Source organism: Bactrocera neohumeralis, unplaced genomic scaffold (assembly GCF_024586455.1).
Source record: "Bactrocera neohumeralis isolate Rockhampton unplaced genomic scaffold, APGP_CSIRO_Bneo_wtdbg2-racon-allhic-juicebox.fasta_v2 cluster09, whole genome shotgun sequence".
Classification (NCBI taxonomy): Eukaryota; Metazoa; Arthropoda; class Insecta; order Diptera; family Tephritidae; genus Bactrocera; species Bactrocera neohumeralis.
The window spans coordinates 31047314-31070760 of NW_026089622.1; the positions used below are offsets into that span (position 1 = coordinate 31047314).

The window sequence follows — 23447 nt, forward strand, 5'->3', positions numbered from 1 at the left end:
ATATTTTTTCCTTTCCATTTTCATTTATTATATCGAACACATAAGAAGATAGTGTTCAAAAAACTAAAAAAAAATTCGATGATTTCATACTGCAAAGTACCGTCTTCTGGCACGTGTTTTTCATCTTGGGTTTTGAGTTCTTTCGCCGACGCCCTGGTGAAAGATTAATCGTTTATCTCAGCAGTTTTTGGATTAAATGATAGTTTTCTTTTTTTTCTATCTCTTAGGATTTTACTCGGCTTGATTTAAAATTTTCGGAGAATATTTTAAACATATTGTACTATTTAATAAGACAAACAAAGAAATAAATTTTTTGAAATTTTTAAACCCACCTAACCCCTTAAAATCCTAACGGGACAACAGATTGAAAGCAGATAAGAAGTAATTATATGGAAAAATATTACAAAGCATATGTGAGAAAACGTGTTTAGTCAAAACAATAATAGTGGAGTTAGAAAAAACTGTACCATCAATAACAATGTTTGCACAAATATCAATTTTACTGAGGTACACACACCGTCAAAATAATAAGTACATATTGTATGGCTTTCAATGACTAATAAATAAAATTTTATTCATGTTTGCGGCGATATACTTCTTCTTCTTAATTGGCGTAGACACCGCTTACGCGATTATAGCCGAGTTAACAACAGCGCGCCAGTCGTTTCTTCTTTTCGCTACGTGGCGCCAATTGGATATTCCAAGCGAAGGCAGGTCTTTCTCCACTTGGTCCTTCCAACGGAGTGGAGGTCTTCCTCTTCCTCTGCTTCCCCCGGTGGGTATTGCGTCGAATACTTTCAGAGCTGGAGGTTTTCATCCATCCGGACAACATGACCTAGCCAGCGTAGCCGCTGTCTTTTAATTCGCTGAACTATGTCAATGTCGTCATATATCTCGTACAGCTCATCGTTCCATCGAATGCGATATTCGCCGTGGCCAATGCGCAAAGGACCATAAATCTTTCGCAGAATTTTTCTCTCGAAAACTCGTAACGTCGACTCATCGGTTGCTGTCATTGCCCAAGCCTCTGCACCATGTAGCAGAACGGGAATTATGAGCGACTTATAGAGTTTAGCTTTTGTTCGTCGAGAGAGGACTTTACTTTTCAATTGCCTACTCAGTCCGAAGTAGCACCTGTTGGCAAGAGCAATCCTGCGTTGGATTTCCAGGCTGACATTGTTGGTGGTGTATACGCTGGTTCCAAGATAGACGAAATTATCCACAACTTCAAAGTTATGACTGTCAACAGTGACGTGAAAGCCAAGTCGCGAGTGCGACGACTGTTTGTTTGATGACAGGAGATATTTCGTTTTGCCCTCGTTCACTGCCAGACCCATTTTCTGTGCTTCCTTGTCCAGCCTAGAGAAAGCAGAACTAACGGCGCGGGTGTTGAGGCCGATGATATCAATATCATCGCCATACGCCAGTAGCTGTACACTCTTATAGAAGATGGTATCTTCTCTATTTAGTTCTGCAGCTCGAACTATTTTCTCCAGAAGCAGGTTGAAGAAGTCGCACGATAGGGAGTCGCCTTGTCTGAAACCTCGTTTGGTATCGAACGGCTCGGAGAGGTCCTTCCCGATCCTGACGGAGCTTTTGTTGTTACTCAACGTCAGTTTGCACAGCCGTATTAGTTTTGCAGGGATACCAAATTCAGACATCGCGGCATAAAGGCAGCTCCTTTTCGTGCTGTCGAAAGCAGCTTTGAAATCGACGAAGAGGTGGTGCGTGTCGATTCTTCTTTCACGGGTCTTTTCCAAGATTTGGCGCATGGTGAATATCTGGTCGGTTGTTGATTTTCCAGGTCTGAAGCCACACTGATAAGGTCCAATCAGTTTGTTGACGGTGGGCTTTAATCTTTCACACAATACGCTTGATAGAACCTTATATGCGATGTTGAGGAGGCTAATACCACGGTAGTTGGCGCAGATTGTGGTATTTTACAAAGAAGCTGATGCATGCTCCTTATCAGTTCTTCGCCGCCGTATTTGAATAGCTCGGCCGGCAATCCGTCGGCCCCTGCCGCTTTGTTGTTCTTCAGGCGGGCAATTGCTATTCGAACTTCTTCATGGTCGGGCAATGGAACGTCTGCTCCATCGTCATCGATTGGGGAATCGGGTTCGCCTTCTCTTGGCGTTGTGCGTTCACTGCCATTCAGCAGGCTGGAGAAGTGTTCCCTCCATAATTTAAGTATGCTTTAGGCATCGGTCACTAGATCACCTTTGGGGGTTCTACAAGAGTATGCTCCGGTCTTGAAACCTTCTGTAAGCCGCCGCATTTTTTCGTAGATTTTTCGAGCATTACCCCTGTCGGCCAGCTTATCAAGCTCTTCATACTCACGCATTTCGGCCTCTTTCTTCTTTTGTCTACAAAGGCGTCTCGCTTCCCTCTTCAACTCTCGGTATCTATCCCATCCCGCACGTGTAGTGGTCGATCGTAACGTTGCGAGGTAGGCAGCCTGTTTTCTCTCCGCTGCGACACGGCACTCCTCGTCGTACCAGCTATTCTTTTGCACTTTCCGAAAACCAATGGTTTCGGTTGCAGCTGTACGTAAGGAGTTTGAAATGCCGTCCCACAGTTCCCTTATACCGAGTTGTTGACGAGTGCTCTCAGGGCGCAGGAGTGCAAGCCGAGTAGAAAATCGTTCGGCTGTCTGTTGTGATTGCAGCTTCTCGACGTCGAACCTTCCTTGTGTTTGTTGGCGTGCGTTTTTTGCTGCACAGGCGGGTGCGAATCTTGGCTGCAACAAGATAGTGGTCCGAGTGGATGTTAGGACCTCGGACCACGCACATCTAAAACACTGGAGACGTGTCTTCCGTCTATCACAACATGATCGATCGGGTTGGTAGTTTTTCGATCCGGAGACAGCCAGGTAGCTTGATGAATCTTTTTATGCTGGAATCTAGTACTACAGATAACCATATTTCGGGCCCCGGCGAAGTCAATCAGCCTCAACCCATTTGTGGATGTTTCGTCGAGGAGGCTGAATGTACCGACCGTAGTGCCAAAGATACCAGATGGCAGCTCTCATAAGTGCGCTCCAAGCACTCATAAAAGACATCTTTGGTCACATCGTCCTTCTCTTCCGTCGGGGCGTGGGCGTAAATCAGCGATATATTGAAGAACCTCGCTTTGATGCGGATTGTGGCTAGACGTTCATTCACCGGAGTGAATGATAGCACTCGGCGACGGAGTCTCTCTCCCACCACGAATCCAACACCAAACTTGCGCTCCTTTATATGGCCACTGTAGTAAATGTCACAAGGACCTACTCGTCTCTGTCCTTGTCCCGTCCATCGCATTTCTTGGACGGCGGTGATGTCAGCCTTTATTTTTGCGAGGACATCAACCAGCTGGGCAGCGGCACCTTCCCAATTAAGGGTCCGGACATTCCAGGTGCATGCCCTCAAATCGTAGTCCTTATTTCGTTTGCCATGGTCGTCATCATTGGGGTGTTTTTTACGTGGCGGGTCAAACCCAGCACACAACTAAGAACTAAAGTGACACCGGAAGGCGTGAGCTGCTTAAGCCATATGAAAAAGAATCGTTTCTGGCCACTCCCAAGTGAATGGCGATCAGAGAACTTTCCTCACTTGCATGAACTTCTACACATGACTCGTCCGATTTGCTGAAAATATTAGAATAATTATAAATGTACTTATTAATTTGACTACTTAAAAATCGCATTTCAACAATACATTGGCACCCTTACTTCACTCCAGACGATTGCAGGTAAAGCAATGTACTTATTATTTTGATTATGTGTCAAGTCATTCGTTCGTTTAACATAACACTGCAAGGTTTCCTCTTTTTTTCACATTTTTTTCAAGCTTTGTTGTTTCAAAATTACATTTGATCTCTTTTTGTACGAATATTTTTTAGACGGTTTTTTGTTCCCCTCCTATTTACTTTTTCTTTACAAGTTTTTACTTATTTTGCACGGGGTTTTTATTTTAATCATGTACTTTTTTTGCAATAAACTCTAAATTCCATACATAAATACAGATTTCTTTTAGAACATGTTATCGTAATATGAGTTTGAAACTGACGACGGAACTTGAAGATAATTTCCTCAAATTGGACCCAAGTGTGAAACTTAATAATACTATTTTATTATTACGAATAGATAGATTTACGCGTAAAAGGCGATTTCTTACGGGGTTTTCTTTTTTTGCACGGGTTATTTTTTAAATTGGTCCTAATAGTGAATTTTGTATGAAAATCGGATTTTTTTGCACTAGTATTTTACTGTCCTTGTTAACCGTGCAAAAGGGATATCCAAGTGTATAATGCAGGAGAAGACAATAAAGGCAATCAAGTCACATGGCAATGAGTGCAACAAAACATTTTTCATACTCTAATATATTTGTGCGTATTGTTATTATTAATTATTGGTTTACTTATCAAATTTAAGTTCAAGATATGCTATTTTATAAAAAATTCCATGGTAAGAACCATTTTACACATTGCTATAAATATATAATCAAGTTTGTGCTAATAAATTCATTCACTCGTTATATGTAAATATACACGTCATTTTAATAAACATCAAATATGTTGGATGTTTGTGTTATTATAAATATAACATTTTTCAAAAAAGTACTAAGTACTTTCATAAAATTATAAATATGTATGTAAGCGTATTTTATTATACTATCATTATATATTATAGTTTTGTATAAATTTTTAAGTGCACTTCGATTGTAAAAATTTAAATCGAAATGCTTTTCTAACATTTCATCAGAGTATGTACAGTTTGCTATGTTGAAAGAACCGAACAAGGCGGGTTTGTTTGTGTATTTTGCCTTCGTTGCTATTCAAGTTCAACATTTACATTGTTGTAAATGTTATTAACCAAAGTTAAAGCAAAATGTGTCTTGTTGCTTCGGTGATTTCAAGTGCACTTGTGCAGCAATCTAGTGTATATTAAAATAACGAATCGAGTCCAATCCGGAGAGTGACAGTCAGTCTTCCATGTAAACTTGAGTAAAAACACAAAAAAACCAAACCCCAGGTTCCTTCAAATTCCAGATATGGAGTTTGGTATTGCGGATGGGAAGAAGCAGATCATCGCCTTGCTCACAAAAAAACCGTTAATCGAAGTAGGGGATGGCATCTATAGTTTGACAATGTTTAAAAATGGTCGTGACTATGCCCATAAAAGGTTTAATCTGTATATCTCACAAACCACTAAAGCTTTAATTCTGCCACGCCCGCTGCCCATATAATGGTTCTGTTGAAAACTGAAGGCCGTGCCATAAATTAATGCGGTGGAACAATATTTAGAAAACGCGCTCTTAATCTAAAAGCAAAGTACGCGCGAAATTCAGCACTGAATCTCACATTTACTCTGCGGTACCTAAAATCGATCAGCGCTGATCGAAATCAACTTTGCATTCGGCTCGTCGTTATCGCACCTCTATCAGCTTTCGACATGCATTATATGGGTAGTGGGCGTGGTTATCCTTTGATTTCATCCATTTTCACACTGTCTGAGAATGTGCTGGCAGAATTAAAGCTCTATTGGTTCGTGAGATAATATATATCTCTTTGTAAAAATTAGAATGTGGGCGTAACGTAATTTCATCGGTAATTTAGTGCATATATTACAAATATTTAGTACAAAAATTGGCGAAATCATCAATCAAAATATTAATTTTTCACCCAAATTAAAAAAATAATTTTATAGTTAAAAATGCGCCTAATTTATATCAAAAAAGTTTACATATACTATTGATTATTTATATAAATCTAAAATAATTACAATAATTTTAGATGCATTTATTATTTTCTTGGCCTTCATTTTGTTGCAATTATTACCTCCAGAGACATGGCTAGGTCATGTTGTCCGAATGGACGGAAACACTCCAGCTCTGAAAGTATTCAACGTATTACCCGCTGGAGGAAGCAGAGGAAGAAGAAGAAATCCACTCCGTTGAAAGGACCAAATGGAGAAGGACCTGGCTTCGCTTCGAATATCCAATTGGCGCCACGTAGCGAAAAGAAGAAACGACTGGCGCGCTGTTAACTCGGCTATAATCACGTAAGCGGTGTCTACGCCAATTAAGAAGAAGAAGATTACCGCCAGATGTCGTGTCATGCTGTCCACTCAATTTCTAGTATTTTTTCCGTATATTTTGACCCACTAAGTCCATAAAGCAGTTTTTAAACACTCTTTTGATGAAATTCGATGTTTTCGAATACGGTTTTCCAATAAGTTCCAGATATGTTGAATAGGATTAATGTCTGGTGATTGCGGGGCATATGAAGTTATTTTCAATTCCATTACAACCTTCACGTACAAGATAGAGTAATTTAGGGTATTATGATATGGGCATACTTTTTTCGATGACTAATCAACATTTTGAAGAGGATACTAGTATAATTTCTATTATTATCTATTGATGCTATTAATTAATTTCCCAACATATTCCGAAATAGTATTGCATTTTGTTCAGTTTTGAGGAAGATATTTGTTTAAAACTATAAAAAGTCGGAAACGTCGGTTTGTAAAAATGGGGTGGTAATGTGATATACCCCATCGGCTAATATGATATACCATACCAAATTACCCAAACCATTACCAAGAAATTATGGTTTTTATTTAATTAAATTAATTCATTTATTTAAAGCAAATTTCATATATTATATTTTATACAAAAATAAAACAAAATGATATTATAAAAGAAACAAATAAAAATTCAATAAAGTATGTAAGCATTTGTAATAGTTGGTATACATAGTAAAATATTTGAAAAGTCATTCACAAGACTCGCAAACGAATATTGCCTGACGTTTAGGTAGGCATTTGCTATGTGCCCAAACTAAGTCGCATTGCAAGCATGGAGTCCAAGTCATGACTTCCCCATCTGCCCCAAAGGTTTTATTGCAAAAAGCGCAGACGGTATCCTTAGTAGAAGGAATTTCTGCCCAACATTCCTCGTCTGAACTGGGTAATATCAAACTTTTATCCGACTCGCTTGATGCACTTTTCCTAGTCTGCTTTAACCGTTGTATTTTCCCAGCTACTTTACCCGGCATTAATGCCCGCTTCACGCTTTTCTTCTTTTTGCGGTTTTCAGCATTTTTGATGCTTACTTCCAACGCTGCCTTATATGGTGATGTTGTAAGTATTGTCGCTTCTGAACGCTTACCTCTCGAGCTAGTTTTCTGTATCAGCTTAGGTGGAGGTGAGATCTCCCATGGCGTGATTAAGTGCTGCATGGCTGCTTTACTTGTGCTAGCGATCGGTTCTTTTAAATCGCTTTCATCTCTGATTTGTGCGTCTTCCGCTTGATGTTTTTCATGAATAAAATCGCTTTCCTGAAACTTGTTCTTATCAAATGGATAAATCCCAGTACATTTGAACCCATTAATCGCTATTTGCGCAGTTTGAACTTTAAGATAAGCTTTTGCAAAGAGTTCTACAACATCGAATTGTATCACCTTTCGGCCTTCTTCACGCATAAATCGTCTTATTTCCTCATTATAGTAAGTTTTAAGAGGTCCCATAAAGGATTTGTCCAAAGGTTGCATTTTATGCGTACAATGGGGTGGCAAGGATAAAATTATAACGCCATTTTCACGAGCTTTATCAAGAACTTCAATATTTCTTGTATGCCTATAGTGACCATCTAAGATCAAAAGGACTGGGTTCTCCTTAGAAGGATGTGTAAACCGCATAAAATGGTCAAACCACATTGTAAATATTGGAATTTGTATCCATCCGGATATGTGACAGGCAGAATCGGAGCCAGGTGGAGCATGTTTCATTAAAAGCGGAGAAGGTTTCTTTCTTGGAAAAATGAAGTACGGTGGAACAAAGGCACCACCTGCACTCATGCAGCTTACAACTGTTATGAGAGATCCTCTCTCAGCTGCTGTCATGCATCCAATTTGTCTTTTGCCTTTTGCAGACTCTTGGCTGCCTACTTTGCACAATAGACACTCCTGTCTCATCCACGTTCCAAATCCTGTTTGGAGGAAATTTAAACTTTTCATACTCGTTTTCCAGTAAACTGTAAAACTTGTTTACGTTCTCCTCATTGAAGCCTTTTATTCTGTCTAATGAAGTTCCAGTAGCACTGCGTATGCTTATTTCAGTCTTATGTCTTTTAAGAAATGCGCGCAACCAATCTTTTCCAGCACATTCCTTCGTTATAGAAAATGGATTCACAATATTGTTGCGCTTTGCTATTTGAAAAGCAAGCGAGCGGACATCGCTACAAGTAAGCCCCCAAAATTTTGCCTCCATATCTTTTAAATATCTTACCAGCTCTAATTCTACATCTCTGCTAAAGACCGGTCTCCGGCCTAATGGCGTAGCTAAAACATCATCGACTTTTTTTTATCACTACGAGCAGCTCTTTGCAAAGTTGCAAATGAAACACCGTACGTTTTCGACGCCAACAATATTCCCATTTTGTCACCTCTAACAGCTTGGATTGCTTTTTTCATGTTTTCTGCATTCCACTTACGAATTTCCCCCTTTTTCGCATTACCTATGGTTTTAATTTATGTTATTACTTCATTGTTTTTATTAAATACGTTATTTGTTTAATATAATATAATGTGTTTTTAATGTGATATACTATATCACATTGAAAAACTATTACCATATCACATTACCCAAACTAGAGCTTTTATGAATTAAAAATTTTTTCATAGTAATTAATTACATAAAAATATATAAATACTTGAAAATTTGTTAAATATATTTACCAGTAACCAAATTAAAATATAAGAAGTTAAAAATCTACACAAATTTTGGAATTATCTTCTTTTGAAGAGCACGCTAAATTATTGACGACTGTAAAGCTGAAAATGTTTTTGCACACTGATGGTAATCTAAGCGCTGTGTGTCATCCGCTACTTTGCAGTAACACTTTTTTACCGTTGCCATATGACTCATGACAATATTCTTGTGCAGACGTGCATAGTTTAGAAAATACGCTGGTATATCACTTTACCAACCCATATCACAATACCCTAAATTACTCTACGATGTGCAATTTGGGTCGTTATCCTGTTGGAAATTGATATTGCTACTATTAACAGTCGATTTAAACACACTTAAAATTTAAATTATTTTGTTAAAATATTCAGATACATACAAGTACTTCTATTTAGCGTTATACCGTATATATCTGCAAATATGTATCATATTTTTATAAAATTAAGTGAACGTATAATGTTGAATACATTATAGTTTAGTAATGAAAATGTATGCAATCGATCTACGAATTAACCCCGCCCTACCTGTAATTATTATTTTTATTCTCTATATGCTAAATATAACAACTAAATATAATTGAGCGGAAAATGTGCTCAAATATACTACAGTATAATTTCAATTGTAAATGTCCTCGCACAATCCCAATATACAATGTGGCACAAAAGTACCCGGAAATTGTAAATAAAATGATTTAATTATTAATCAATATTTATTTTGTCGCCTTCAAAATTCAACGATTTTCAGTTCTCGAAACTCTTTTCATAATAACTTTTTTGAATGGCCTTCAGCTTTGTTGTTTTATCTCTTCGGTAGACTGAAAACGGGTCCCACGGAGAAGCAATTTCAGTTTGGAGAACAAGACAAAATCATACAGAGTCAAACCTGGTGAATACGGTGGTTGATCGATGGTATTCATTGCGTTTTTGGCTTTAAATTCGGTCTCAATCGTATTCTTTTTGAAAGAATTTCAGCCTTATCACTACGAGTTGAAGAAGAACTCGTTTCATATAAGAAAAACGATTATCAAGTACTATACATATATATTTTGATGAGGTCGAAGGTCTTCCACAATGAGGCATGTCTTCAACGATCTCTCGACCATCTTTGAAGAATTTGTACTACTCGTAGGCTTCTGCTTTTGAATCACCTTGAGCCTTTCGAACATTCGCAACGATTCCGCACACGAAATTTTGTTAGAAATACAAAATTTTAAACCAATTCTTTGTTCAATATTTTAATAAATTTTAAAAATCACACTATTGTGGTGTACCGATTTAAGCAACTGATGTAAACAAACTGGTTGACAAATCGCGCTCATACTATTTGGCATAGTCAATAAGGACAGTCCTACCAACTTATCAAAATACATTTAAATATAATTTGGTATTTTTGGTCCCAATGTAAGTGTCTTTAAATATGCCCGTTTTTGCTAATCAATATGTGTTTTATTTTAATGAAGGCTAATGCACATTTCCTGAACATGATATGGTTTGGCGCTGAATAAGAGTGAAATCGATTTAAATGCCGTACTTTTAATGTAAAATATTCTTTTTAAATCTTGAATTTTACCTCATATATCCCAATATATAAAATTTTGTCCATTTAATCATTATAAGAATTTAATTTATTATTACACATTTTCCTTCGTTTAAAACTTATATCCAATTGTTATTTAACGCTTTTAATTGAATAAAGCCAATAATAATAACGGGCTATTTTAATTATTTAGATACAAGAAGCTGCAAAGCTCAAACCGATGGAAGTGGAACTAAAACGATTGGAAGACTTATCAGACTCAATTGTCAGAGATTTTGCGTTAATGAGAAAACGGGAGGAAGAAATGAGGGATACAAATGGTAAATTCAAATGTTTTTTTTATTACTAGTTCACACTTGTTTTGACATCCAATTTTCGAATATTTCCAGAGAAAACCAATAGTCGTGTACTATTTTTCAGCATATTTAGCATGTGTTGCTTACTTGGTCTAGCTACATGGCAAGTTTTATATTTACGCAGATATTTTAAAGCCAAAAAGCTTATTGAGTAATGAAACTGAGTATTTTTTAAGTTCCAGTGTATTAAGTTGAAATTTACTCAAAAATAAAATACTACCTTCGTAATAATATCATATTTCGTAGTGTAATTTTTAATATTTCGAGAAGATGAGATGTAAGTACATATGTATGTTGGTTTTAATAATAATTGGCATAGCGTTATAATTTCTTTATTATTTCGCATATATGTAGATGTGCTACTTTGTAGTAGCTAGTAGTCTAGTCGATATAATTTTCTATGTCGTCGACTTAAGAATATGACATCTTGAGGTCCTAACATCGACTCTGACCACTGTCTTGTCGCAGCGAACCCACCCGTGTGCAGCAAAAAAGACACGTCAACAGTTAAAACAAAGGTTCGACGTCGACAAGCTGCAATTACAACAGACAACCGACCGATTTTCTATTCGACTCGACTACCCCTGCTATCTAATAGCACTCGTCAGCAACTCGGTATAAAAGAACTGTGGAACGGCACTTCAAGCACCTTACGTACAGCTGCAAACAAAACCACTGTTTTTCGGAAAAGGCAAAGGAAAAGTTGGTACGATGAGATATGTCGTGTCGCAGCGGAGAGAAAACAGAGGACCTATGAGTTGATGTGTGGGGTTGGCGGGGCATGCAAAGAGGTGGCCAGTGTCATGTGGATACTCATTGCATGCAGGACATACATATATTGGATATGTAGAGATATATTCTCGACAAGTAGGAGTTTAACCTGCTACAGTAACCACAACGAAGGGGTCACTCGCGGTAACTCGAGCTCTTCGTCTGCAATGGGTAGTGATTTGACTCCAAGAACGCCATTCACTGGAAGGGAGTCGGTGAAGGTGTTGATACCTCCACTGTGAATGTCGGTCAGTACCTCTCGGAAGTTAGTTGGGCCAAAGTCCGGTCGGCGTACTGTTCGATGTCGTCGACGTAGTTATGGAAAAACCACTTGATGTTCCTAGGAGGCGGTTCCGCTCCAAGCAGGTGGCTGCAAGGGCGGTTGGGTTGGCGGCCTTCGGCCGCGCTTTAAAAAAAAAACCCTGGTCTAGCGAATACCCCGGGGTGACCGAAGTACTATCTGTACTCCTTTCTGCGTTAAAAATAAAAAAATATATTGAGTTTTCGTTATAAAGTGGTTAAAGTGGTTATAGTTTTTGGTTATCATGCACTCATATAGAAACAAAATTTCAGTTTTCGTTATAAAATGGTTAAATTTTGGTTATTATATCTGTCAGCGATTTCCATTAATTTTTGATAGTACGTTGTTTTGTATTTTAGGTGGCAATAATATATAATATTACAATATAATATTAGTTATTTGTTTATTAAAATAAATAAAGAACATATCCATATGCATGGAAAGAGTGTTTATACTGTAAACGGTATACATTACTTATTTGATTAACAAATTAAAAAAAAAATATCCATATGCATGGATAGAGAAATTTTTGCGAAAAGGAGGAATTTCAGCGAATTGCCTTATCATCACATGGCAGCGCTCCATTTCGTCGTAATTTTTAGCACACAAATGATGTTCACTACGAGTGTAAAATTTAATTTTAAAATAAAGATTTCTTAAGTAAAAAACTTTCTAAAATTGTAAAATGCGGATTTATTTAAAAGTTTATAGTTTAGTTTAATTAATTTGAGGTGAAAAATTTGAGTAAGGTGTGTTTAACGTGGTGAAATAGCTTCTTATAATGTTGGAATTTTGGGAATTTTTGAACTTTAAGGTCGAATATCTCGTAAACTAAGCGTTTGCGGTACCTATAACCCTGTATATTTTTTAATCAGGAGGACTTCGCGGCGCCAAAGAAATCGGAATTGTGCCTCTATGAACAATAACTCATACCAAATTTCGTGCAGATATAGTATATCGTCAAATGAGAAAGTTTGCCATGCAAGCATTTGATTTCGATCATTCAGTTTGTGTGGAAGCTATATGCTATAGTTAACCGATCTGAACAATTTCTTCGGTGATTACATAGATTATACTGATCATTTAAATATATACTTTATAGGGTCTCCGACGCTTCTTTCTGGGTGTTACAAACTTAGTGGAAAACTTAATATACCCTGTTCAGGGTATAAATATACATATGTGAACGGAGGGATTTGTGCCGCAAGATCGCTAATAAAAAATGTGAACCAATGAAAAGTAAAGAAAATACAATATGTAAATGTATTTGATGAAATGTTTTGCAAACTGATTCATAGTAGTATTAATTTTCAATGAAAAAGGATTATAAGTATTTAATTCGGATCTAAAAGGCTTAATTCACTTCATTAACTATTTAAAGCTTAAAAGTTAATTGTTGTAATATACCTTAAAATCATAGAAAAGATTTAAATAGTTTCGCCATATATTAAAAGTGCAATATTTGATAATTTTCAATCGTAATATATGTTGGCTGTTTTAATTTAAATGCCCAAAAATTATTATTTAGTCCAATCTGGCTACAATGGAATATTATATTAAAAGAGCTAATTTTGAGGAGTTCCACACTGCAATATTCCTATTCCTAGTTCAATTTTAAATCTACCCTGCAGGGATAATGGGTTGCCCAGCTTATTCCAGTGTGAGAGCGCCTCAAAATAAGCGTTTTTTATAACATTTTCCATTATGGCCAGATCGAAGAAAGTAACAATTTTTGGGGATTTAAATTAAAATACCGAACATTTACTACGATTGTAAATTATTATACATCGGTTTTTTTAATATATGGCGAAACTACTTAAGTCTTGTTTTATGCTCTTATAGTATATTAAAACAACTGACTTTTGATCTTTCAATACTTAATAAGGTGAATTAAGCCTGTTAGTTCTCAATTATTAAATGTTTTTAATCATTGGTAACTGAAAATTAATGCTACTATGCATCAAATTGCAAATTTCATTGTTTCACATTTTTCATTAGTGATCTTGAAAGGCGGAAACAAATTCCTCCGTTTACATACATTTTGGTATAATTTCAATCTGGCCGTTGCAGTCATTCCAATTGCAAAATGTCAAAACCTACCCAATCCAGTCAACTGTCAAAGTTCGGTAGGTGAGCGGCTCTCACATTTCCAGTGACAGGAGAGTTGGGCAACTCTTTATCTCTACTACCCTGCAAGACGGGTATCTATTAGCAAATGTGTAAGTGGCTTATTATTGTTCACTTTTGCATATGTTAAAATATTTGTTACTTTTGTTCAGAGAGTGGAAAAAAGTAACACATAGCCATTTGATGTTAAATCGTTTTCTTGCTCTAACCAACGGCAAATATCGGATGCTGTCTTGTTCCTACAAAATACATACATTTCTTATCAAATCTTTTTACAGTCTGTTAAGGGTAACAAATACTTTTGTTAGCGCATAGCTTACCTATGTGTTATGCATAACAAAAATTATTCGTTACCCAAATTCCTGTTAGTATTATTTAGTTAGCAGTTTCTCACCTTTTTACGTATAAACATGTTAGCGTGTTTGTTAGCAGTAAAAAGGATATCTGTTACCTCGATATGTTAGTATATTTGTTATCCTTTCGTTACTTCTAAAAAAAATCACCTATTTTAAATCATTTTCAATTTGTGTCAATTTAGATTTTAAATTTTTTACATATACACATGTATATATATATATATGTAACTGCATTTCTTTTATGTAAAATTAATTTATAACTTACCCACATGAATTGTTGGTAATTCGCATTGTTATGTTTGAATTCTACAAAACTTCCAAATGCTCCAACAGTTTTTCTGTAATATTAAAAATTTAATTATGCAGACAACATACATACAAATCATAATGCTTACGTTTTCTTTCAGCTTTTCCGTTTTCTATATATAAAAGAAATTAATTATATATATATGTATATATAAAATAAATTAATTATAAAATATGAAATTATTAAGTTAAAATCCAAAAGAAACTGCGCTTACCGCTTTGAAAAATTGGGTATTCGTCTTTCCTATTCTAGCAAGTTAATATTACAGATAGGTTTTCTCTATCTTACTTACGCGTTCAATTGAAAATTTCAGCAAATGTAACAGTGTTGGTGAACAGCTGAAAATGTTTCAGTGTGTTTATGCAATCTGTTACCTCCGTCTTGCAAGGTACTTCCTTTTCGCTGGTTTAAATTAAGAGACTTATTTTAATGAAATAATCCTTGATTTATTTACAACGGAAACACCCACAAAAATTAATAAAGTTACATAAAAAATGTTGCATGTTACTATATAAACAGCTTTCAGAATTGGCAAGTGATAAAAGTGTAAATTTTTTATGTATTCGACCATATACTCTTGCAATTACAATTTGCAATTGCTCTTATTACGGTTTTCAACCCAACTTCATTTTGGTAGGAGTTTTAAAATTCAAATTCTTTCAAAAAAAATTTGGTCAGTGAAATTGACTTCTACTTTATTGGCGTAGATATCGCTTACACGGTTAGCCGAACTTAAAACAGCGCGCCAGTCGTTCCTTCTTTTCGCTGTTTGGCGCCAATTAGGGATTCCAAGTGTATCCAGGTTCTTCTCCACCTGGTCTTTCCAATAGAGTGGAGGTCTTTTTCTGTTTCCCTCAGCCGATACTAGCCCGAATACTCTCAAAGCTAGAGTATTTTCATCCAATGATCTAACCAGCGTAGTTGTTCCTCGTCTTCCTCTGCTTCCCCCGGCGGGTATTGTGCTGAATACTTTCAGAGCTGGAGTGTTTTCGTCCATTCGGACGACATGAACGAGCCTGCGTATCCTCTGTCTTTTAATTCGCTGAACTATGTCAATGTCGTCATATATCTCATACAGCTCATCGTTCCATCAAATGCGATATTCGCCGTAGCCAACGCGCAAAAGATCGTAAATCTTTCGCAGAACTTTTCTCTCGAAAACTCGCAGCGTCAACTCGTCAGATGTTGTCATCATCCATGCCTCTCCACCATATACCAGGACGGGAATAATAAATGACTTATAGAGTTTTGTTTTTGTTCGTCGAAGGAGACTTTACTTCTCAATTGACTACTTACTCCGAAGAAGCACCTGCTGACAAGAGATATTCTGCGTTGGATTTCGAGGCTGACGTTGTTGTTGGTGTTGATGCTGGTTCCCAGATAGACGAAATTATCTACAACTTCGAAGTTATGGCTAACAAAACTGACGTGGTTGCTTAGTCGCGAGTGCGACGACTGTTTGTTTGTTGACAGGAGATATTTCGTCTTGCCTCGTTCACCACCAGACCCTTGCTTGCTGCCTTATTCATTATGGAGAAAGCAGAACTAACGGCGCGGTTGTTAAGACCAATGATAACAATATCATCGGCATACGCCAGCAGCTGTACGCTCTTATAGAAGATGGTACCTTCTCGGTTTAGTTCTGCAGTTCGAATTATTTCCTCCAAAACTAGGTTGAAGAAGTCACACAAAAGAAAGTAGCCTTGTATGAAACCTCGTTTGGTATCGAACGGCTCCGAGAGGTTCTTTCTAATTCTGATGAAGCTTTTGGAATTGATCTATGTCAGTTTATATGATTAGTTTTGCGAAAATATAAAATTCAGACATCTCGGCATAAGGCAGCTCATTTTCGTGCTGTCAAAAGTAGCTTTGAAAGCGACGAAGAAGTGGTGTGTGTCATTTCTCTTCTCAGGAGGTCTTTCCAAGATATGATGCAAGGTGAATATCTGGTGAGTTGTAGGTTTTCCAGGCCTAAAGCCACACTGATAGAGTCCAATCAGTTTGTTGACGGTAAGCTTTCATCTTTCGCACAATACGCACGGTAGAACCTTATACGTGATGTTGACGAGGTTTATCCCCACGGTAGTTGAATGCTCCTTATCAGTTCTTCGCCGCCGTGTTTGAATAACTCGGTCGGAAATTCGTCAGTTCCCGCCGCTTTGTTAATTGTAATTGATATTCGAACTTCTGCATGGTCGGGCAATGGAACGTCCGCTCCATCATCATCGATTTGGGAATCAGGTTCAACAACCCTTGGTGTTACGCTTTCAATGCCATAAAGCAGGCTAGAGAAGTGTTCGCTGTATAATTTTATGCTTTGGGCATCAGTTACTAGATCACATTTGGAGGTTCTACAAGAACCTTCCTTAAAACCTTCTGATAATCGCCGCATCTTTTCGTAGAATTTTCGAGTAATACCCTTGTCGGCCAGCTTAACAAGCTCTTCATACTCACGCATTTCAGCCCCTCTCTTTTTCTGTCTACAAATGCGTCTGGATTCCCTCTCTAACTCTCGGTATATATCCCATCCCGCACGTGTTGTGATCGATTGTAACGTTGCGAGATAGGCAGTCTACTTTCTCACCGTTGCGATTCAGCACTCCTCATGGTAACAGCTTTTCTTTTGCATTTTCCAAAAACCAATGGTTTCGGTTGCAGCTATACGTAATGAGCTTGAAATGTTCTTCCCAGAGTTCCCTTATACCAAGTTGTTGACGAGTGCTCTCAGAGAGCATTAGTCCAAGTCGAGTAGAAAATCGTTCGGCTATCTGTTGTGATTGCAGCTTCTCGACGTCGGATCATCCTTGTGTTTGTTGACGTGCGGTTTTTGCTGCGCAGAGCGGGTGCGTATCTTGGCTGCAACAAGATAGCGGTCCGAGTCGATGCTAAGACCTCGGGGTCGGCTTTAGAATATCGTTTCAGGATAGTGTAAAAAAATGTGTACAAACGATTTAATGAAGTGTTAGTGAACATAAAAATTAAAAATATAAGTGTAAAATTAATTCTAAATCGAAAAATATGTAAAAAAAAATAATATAACTATATATATGCTTGATCTGGAGAACCTCCTCTATCCCACCAAACCAATTTTATTCCCGAAATTCTGGGACGGTATACTAAAATTTTCCCGGACCTCGGAGCGTACACACGTCTAAAATACTATAGACGTATCTTCCGTCTATCACAACATGGTCGATCTGGTTGCTGGCTTTTCGATCCGGAGACAGCCAAGTAGCTTGCTAATCTTTCTATGCTGGAATATAATACCACAGATAACCATAATTCGGGTCCCGGCGAAGGCGATCAGCCTTTGGGAATGTTTCCTTGTGGAGGCTGAATTTACCGACTGTTGTGCCAAAGATACCTTCCTTGCTCACCCTGGCGTTAAAGTCGTTAAGCACGATTTTGACATGGCGGGGGCAGCTCTCCAAGGTACGCTCCAAGCATTCATAGAAGGCATCTATGGTTACATCGTCCTTCTCTTCCCGCGGGGCGTTGGCGCAATTCAGCAGATATGTTGAAGAAGGCGTTCATCCACCGGGGTGAATGACAGGATTCGGCGACGCAATCTCTTTCCCATCATGAATCCTACATCGAACTTTTGCTCCTTTATGTGGCCACTGTAGTAAATACCACAAGGACCTACTTGCCTCAGGCATCCATGGCATTTTTTGGTCGGCGGTGATGTCAGCCTTCGCTCTAGCGAGGACATCAACCAGCTGGGCAGCGGCACCTTTCCAATTAAGGGACTGGACCCAGTTGCATACCCTCAAATCGTGATCCTTTTTCCATGGTCGTCATCAAAAAGGGGGTCACTTAACCGAAGCTTTTTTCTTCTTTTCCTTGATAGTGTTTCTTACGTGGCGAGTCCCAAAGTCCCTATCCTGTGGATGTGTTTCGCCTTCTCACTTGTGAGCTGCTTGAGCCATATGTAAAAGAATAATTTGTGGCCACTCCCAAGTGAATGACGATCAGAGAACTTTCGTCGCTTCCGTGAACTTCTACAGATGACTCTATTTTCCATGTATCCAATGAATAACATGCAAAAATTCTTCATGTGCTGTTACATTGTAGTGCGACATACAACGCGATATACCAAAGATGGATAAGCAAGAACAAACGCATGGCATATTAGACAGTGCAGCTAGTAATCTCAATAGGAAAATGCGCTTAGACTCCATGTAGACTTTATGTTATAACTTAGTGTAAGTGAAAAATGAGTGCAAAGATTAACAGTACCATTATTATTGATTGTGGCTTTATATATGTACTTTATATAACCAGAAAATGGATTTCAAATGGTTGATTGGTGATACACGTGTACAGCAGGCATGAGGAGCCTTGGCGAAAAGGTCGTGCAGAGTTTGCGTGAACCTGCTACACAGATAAGCATTGCTGCGTAGTGCCTAAGTTTTCTATTTATTTATTTACCTAGTGTTTTTTTATGTGCTTTAAATGACACTCAACACTTTCCAATTTTCTGATGTGTCGTCAAATAATGTAACATTCATGTAAATACTTGATTATCCGACATGTGCTGCAATTCGTTTTCGCATGAAATGGTCATCGAAAGCGTGACACCATTGAACGAATTTCAGTGTTCCCTTTTCAACATGAAATCGCATCGATCGAAATTACCATTTTTCCCTTAGAAATCGGTCGGTTGTGTCCACATGAAAAATTTATTTCATATTGAAAAAGTTGGAAAAATGTATGTACTATGTACTTGTTGAAATGTATATATACATATATATTTCTTAAAATGTATAAAAAAATCGCTTACTTTTAGGGCAAGCATAAAACACAAATGATGAAATATTTATAAATTTCTTGGAACAGCACTCTCATTTAGCAAAAAATTGTGTTAAGTTCATCCGAGCCGGCAATGGAGTCGATTTGGGCAGATCTGGTGAAGAAGCTTAAGTGTCCCCCACAAAAAGATGTAAATTACTGGAAGAAAGTAAGTATAAATATTGTAGTAATTCTTCTTCTTCTTTATTGTCGTAGACACCGCTTACGCGATTATAGCCGAGTTAACAACAGCGCGCCAGTCGTTTCTTCTTTTCGCTACGTGGTGCCAATTAGATATTCCAAGCGTAGCCAGGTCCTTCTCCACCTGGTCCTTCCAAGGAGTGGAGGTCTTCCTCTTCCTCTGCGGGTACTGCGTCGAATACTTTCAGAGCTGGAGTGTTTTCGTCCATTCGGAAAACATGAACTAGCCAGCGTAGCCGCTGTGTTTTAATTCGCTGAACTATGTCAATGTCGTCATATATCTCATACAGCTCATCGTTCCATCGAATGCGATATTTGCCGTGGCCAACGCGCAAAGGACCATAAATCTTTCGCAGAACTTTTCTCTCGAAAACTCGCAACGTCGACTCATCAGTTGTTGTCATCGTCCAGGCCTCTGCACCATATAGCAGGACGGAAATTATGAGTGACTTATAGAGTTTGGTTATTGTTCGTCGAGAGAGGACTTTGCTTCTCAGTTGCCTACTTAGTCCGAAGTAGCACCTGTTGGCAAAACTTATCCTGCGTTGGATTTCAAAAGATTGTACCTTCTCTATTTAGTTCTGCAGCTCGAATTATTTTCTCCAGCAGCAGGTTGAAGAAGTCGCACGATAGGGAGTCGCCTTGTCTGAAACCTCGTTTGGTATCGAACGGCTCGGAGAGGTCCTTTCTAATTCTGATGAAGCTTTTCGTATTGCTCAACGTCAGTTTACACAGCCGTATTAGTTTTGCGGGGATACCAAATTCAGACATCGCGGCATAAAGGCAGCTTCTTTCTCGTGCTGTCGAAAGCAGCTTTGAAATCGACGGTGAGATTGTGTCAATTTTCTTTTCACGAGTCTTTTCCAAGATTTGGCGCATGGTGAATATCTGGTGGGTTGTTGATTTGCCAGGTCTAAAGCCACACTGATAAGGTCCGATCAGTTTGTTGACATTGGGCTTTAATCTTTCACACAATACGCACGATAGAACCTTATACGCGATGTTGAGGAGGCTTATCCCACCGTAGTTGGCGCAGATTGTGGGGTCTCCCTTTTATGGATTGGGCATAGCACACTTAAATTCCAATCGTTGAGCATGCTTTCGTCCGACCATATTTTACAAAGAAGCTTACGCATGCTCCTTATAAGTTCTTCGCCGCCGTGTTTGAATAGCTCGGCCGGTAATTCATCAGCCCCAGCCGCTTTGTTGTTCTCCAGGCGGGTGATTGCTTTTCCAACTTTTTCATGGTCGGGCAATGGAACGTCTGCTCCATCATCATCGATTGTGGAATCGGGTTCGCCTTCTCCTGGTGTTGTACGTTCACTGCCATTCAGCAAGCTGGAGAAGTGGTCCCTCCATACTTTAAGTATCTTCTGGGCATCGGTGACTAGATCACCTTTGGGGTTTCTACAAGAGTATGCTCCGGTTTTGAAACCTTCTGTAAGCTGCCGCATTTTTTTCCAGAGTTTTCGAGCAATACCAATGTCGGGCCGGTTTATCAAGCTCTTCGTACTCTCGCATTTCGACCTCTTTGTTTTCCTGTCTACAAATGCGTCTCGCTTCCCTCGTCAACTCTCGGTATCTATCCCATCCAGCACGTGTTGTGGTCGATCGTAATGTTGCGAGGTAGGCAGTCTGTTTTATCTCCGCTCCGACACGGCACTCCTCGTCGTACCAGCTGTTCTTTTGCATTTTCCGAAAACCAATGGTTTCGGTTACAGCTGCACGTAAGGAGTTTGAAATGCCGTCCACGGTTCCCTTATACCGAGTTGTTGACGAGTGGTCTCAGAGAGCAGGAGTGCAAGCCGAGTAGCAAATCGTTCGGCTGTTTGTTGTGATTGCAGTTTCTCGACGTCGAACATTCCTTGTGTTTGTTGACGTTCGTTTTTTGCTGCACAGAGGCGGTTGCGAATCTTGGCTGCAACAAAATAGTGGTCCGAGTCGATGTTAGGACCTCGGAGCGTACGCACGTCAGAACACTGGAGACGTGTCTTCCGTGCCTCAAGCCATTTGGTGATGTTTCGTCGTGGAGGCTGAATTTACCGACCGTAGGGCCAAAGATGCCTTCTTTGCCCACCCCGGCGTTAAAGTCGCCAAGCACGATTTTGAAACACACCAGCGCACAACCCTGCGGAGGGGATGTTTCGCCCTCTCACTTTAACTCGCCTTCAAACGGATGTTCTTAGGCTACCCAGAGAATACTTGGTCAAAGACCGGAAGTCGTGAGCTGCTTGAGTCATATGTAAAAGAATCGTTTCTGGCCACTCCCAAGTGAATGGCGATCAGAGAACTTTCCTCACTTGCGTGAACTTCCACACATGACTTACATCTTAATATTTACGAGCGTGGAGGAATTCGATGTAAACGAAAACCAAGATGAAGAAAATATGCCGAGTACGTCATAGAGTACGTCAATACCCCGAAAATGTCCTCGGCGAGACTCGATTCAAGATTGCTTAAGGCAACACATCGTAAAGGATGCAGGTACGGTTAAAGAGTTGTCTGGGGCATTCGGGAATTTCATTAAAAGTTTCAAAGAAACTTCAATAAATTTAAAATAAACGAATGACAACTTGGGAAAAGTCTACAAATAATTTGTATACCCATATTGCCAAATCAAAACAGATTCTTCTTCAGAAAGAATAGCTAAAAGAAAAATTTGAATAAAAATAGAAATGCTTCGAATGAAAAAAGAAAAGATGGAGGCTATGAGCAACATAAAAACTAGCATATATTACTAAATGAAGACTGATTTTGAAATGATGATTATTTAAATTTGTGATAGTGTGAAACATTTTAGTTATTAATTTCCAACTTTTTTCCTTTTATAAACATACATATGTACTTAACTTTTATATAATGTCTAAACATGTGCAACCAAATTTTTAATGAAATGGTATTTATGTGATATTTAGTTATTAAAGCATAGTTAGTTTTATTAGTATTTATAATTAATAAACTGAATCATCATCAGGCTCATCTTGAATATTTTGTTCATTAAGTTCTTCCGTGGCAAAATCCAAATTGTGAAGAGCACAACATATATTAATAATGGTAACAACTTTCTAATCAGTATAAGGCAAAACATTTTGCAAATACTTGAAACGACTTTAAGTATCCAAATCACTTCTTCAAAATGTTACGAGCTTTTGAATGTACGAAATTGAATATACATATACTCCGATGTTCCCTGGATGCGATATGGTGTGAGCTTGTATGGTTCTAAAGCATAGCTGGAGTCCCCCAACAACCACGAGTAGTAAAAACTGTCTTCATATTTAGATGATTTTTTATTTATTTAAATTGATTACAATTGAAATTATAATTAATTAAGCACTAGCTGCCAGGGCTATCGGCTTAAAGTGTATAACAGTTTAAATTAAGTTATCAATATGTATTGTTTTACAAAATTCAAATAACAGTTTAATATTTTTCTCACTTGGAGTACTTAGCAAGTCTAACGGGTTGAGGTTCGGAAAAAAGCAAGATCTGTAATGTGTCAGATGGGAACAGTCTTTGAGGATATGGGAAATGGTTAAGGGAGCATTGCGACAAAATTGACAGGCTGGTTGAGATTCGTTTTCCAGTAGCTGAGCGTGAGTTAGACTAGTGTGCCCTAATCTGAAGCGGATGAAACATTTGTTCATGTGTGTTGTAGTCGTCATGGTTAGCCTGATCCTCGATCTGTTTGGATTATAGGTCTTATACGTGTGGGAATAGTTTGCCCATTTGATAGCACATCGTTGGTACGCTGTATTAGAAATACTTTTTGCCACTGCTTTGGTTGAGAATGGCATGAAAGTGAAAACTGGAGCTTTTATAGCTGATTTGGCAGCTTAATCTGCATGCTCATTTCCATTGATTCCGGCGTAGCCAGGAACCCACATCAGTTTGACTCTTTTCTCTAGTTGAATGATGAGTTCCTGTATGGCGGCAATAGGTTCCGCAGAGTTCCGTGCGGATTTAG

General features: G+C 38.3%; 1 protein-coding gene across 1 annotated transcript in view; it reads left to right on the forward strand.

The window, feature by feature from the left end:
- LOC126764190 (transmembrane emp24 domain-containing protein bai) overlaps nucleotides 1–10864 on the forward strand; it is a 34248-nt gene extending 23384 nt beyond the window's left edge. Inside the window, exons 4-5 of the mRNA XM_050481981.1 lie at nucleotides 10464–10590; nucleotides 10660–10864. Coding sequence (XP_050337938.1) covers nucleotides 10464–10590; nucleotides 10660–10781 — 249 coding nt within the window. The 3' untranslated portion in view covers nucleotides 10782–10864. The remainder of the gene's footprint in view (nucleotides 1–10463; nucleotides 10591–10659) is intronic.
- The last annotated feature ends 12583 nt before the right edge of the window (nucleotides 10865–23447 follow it).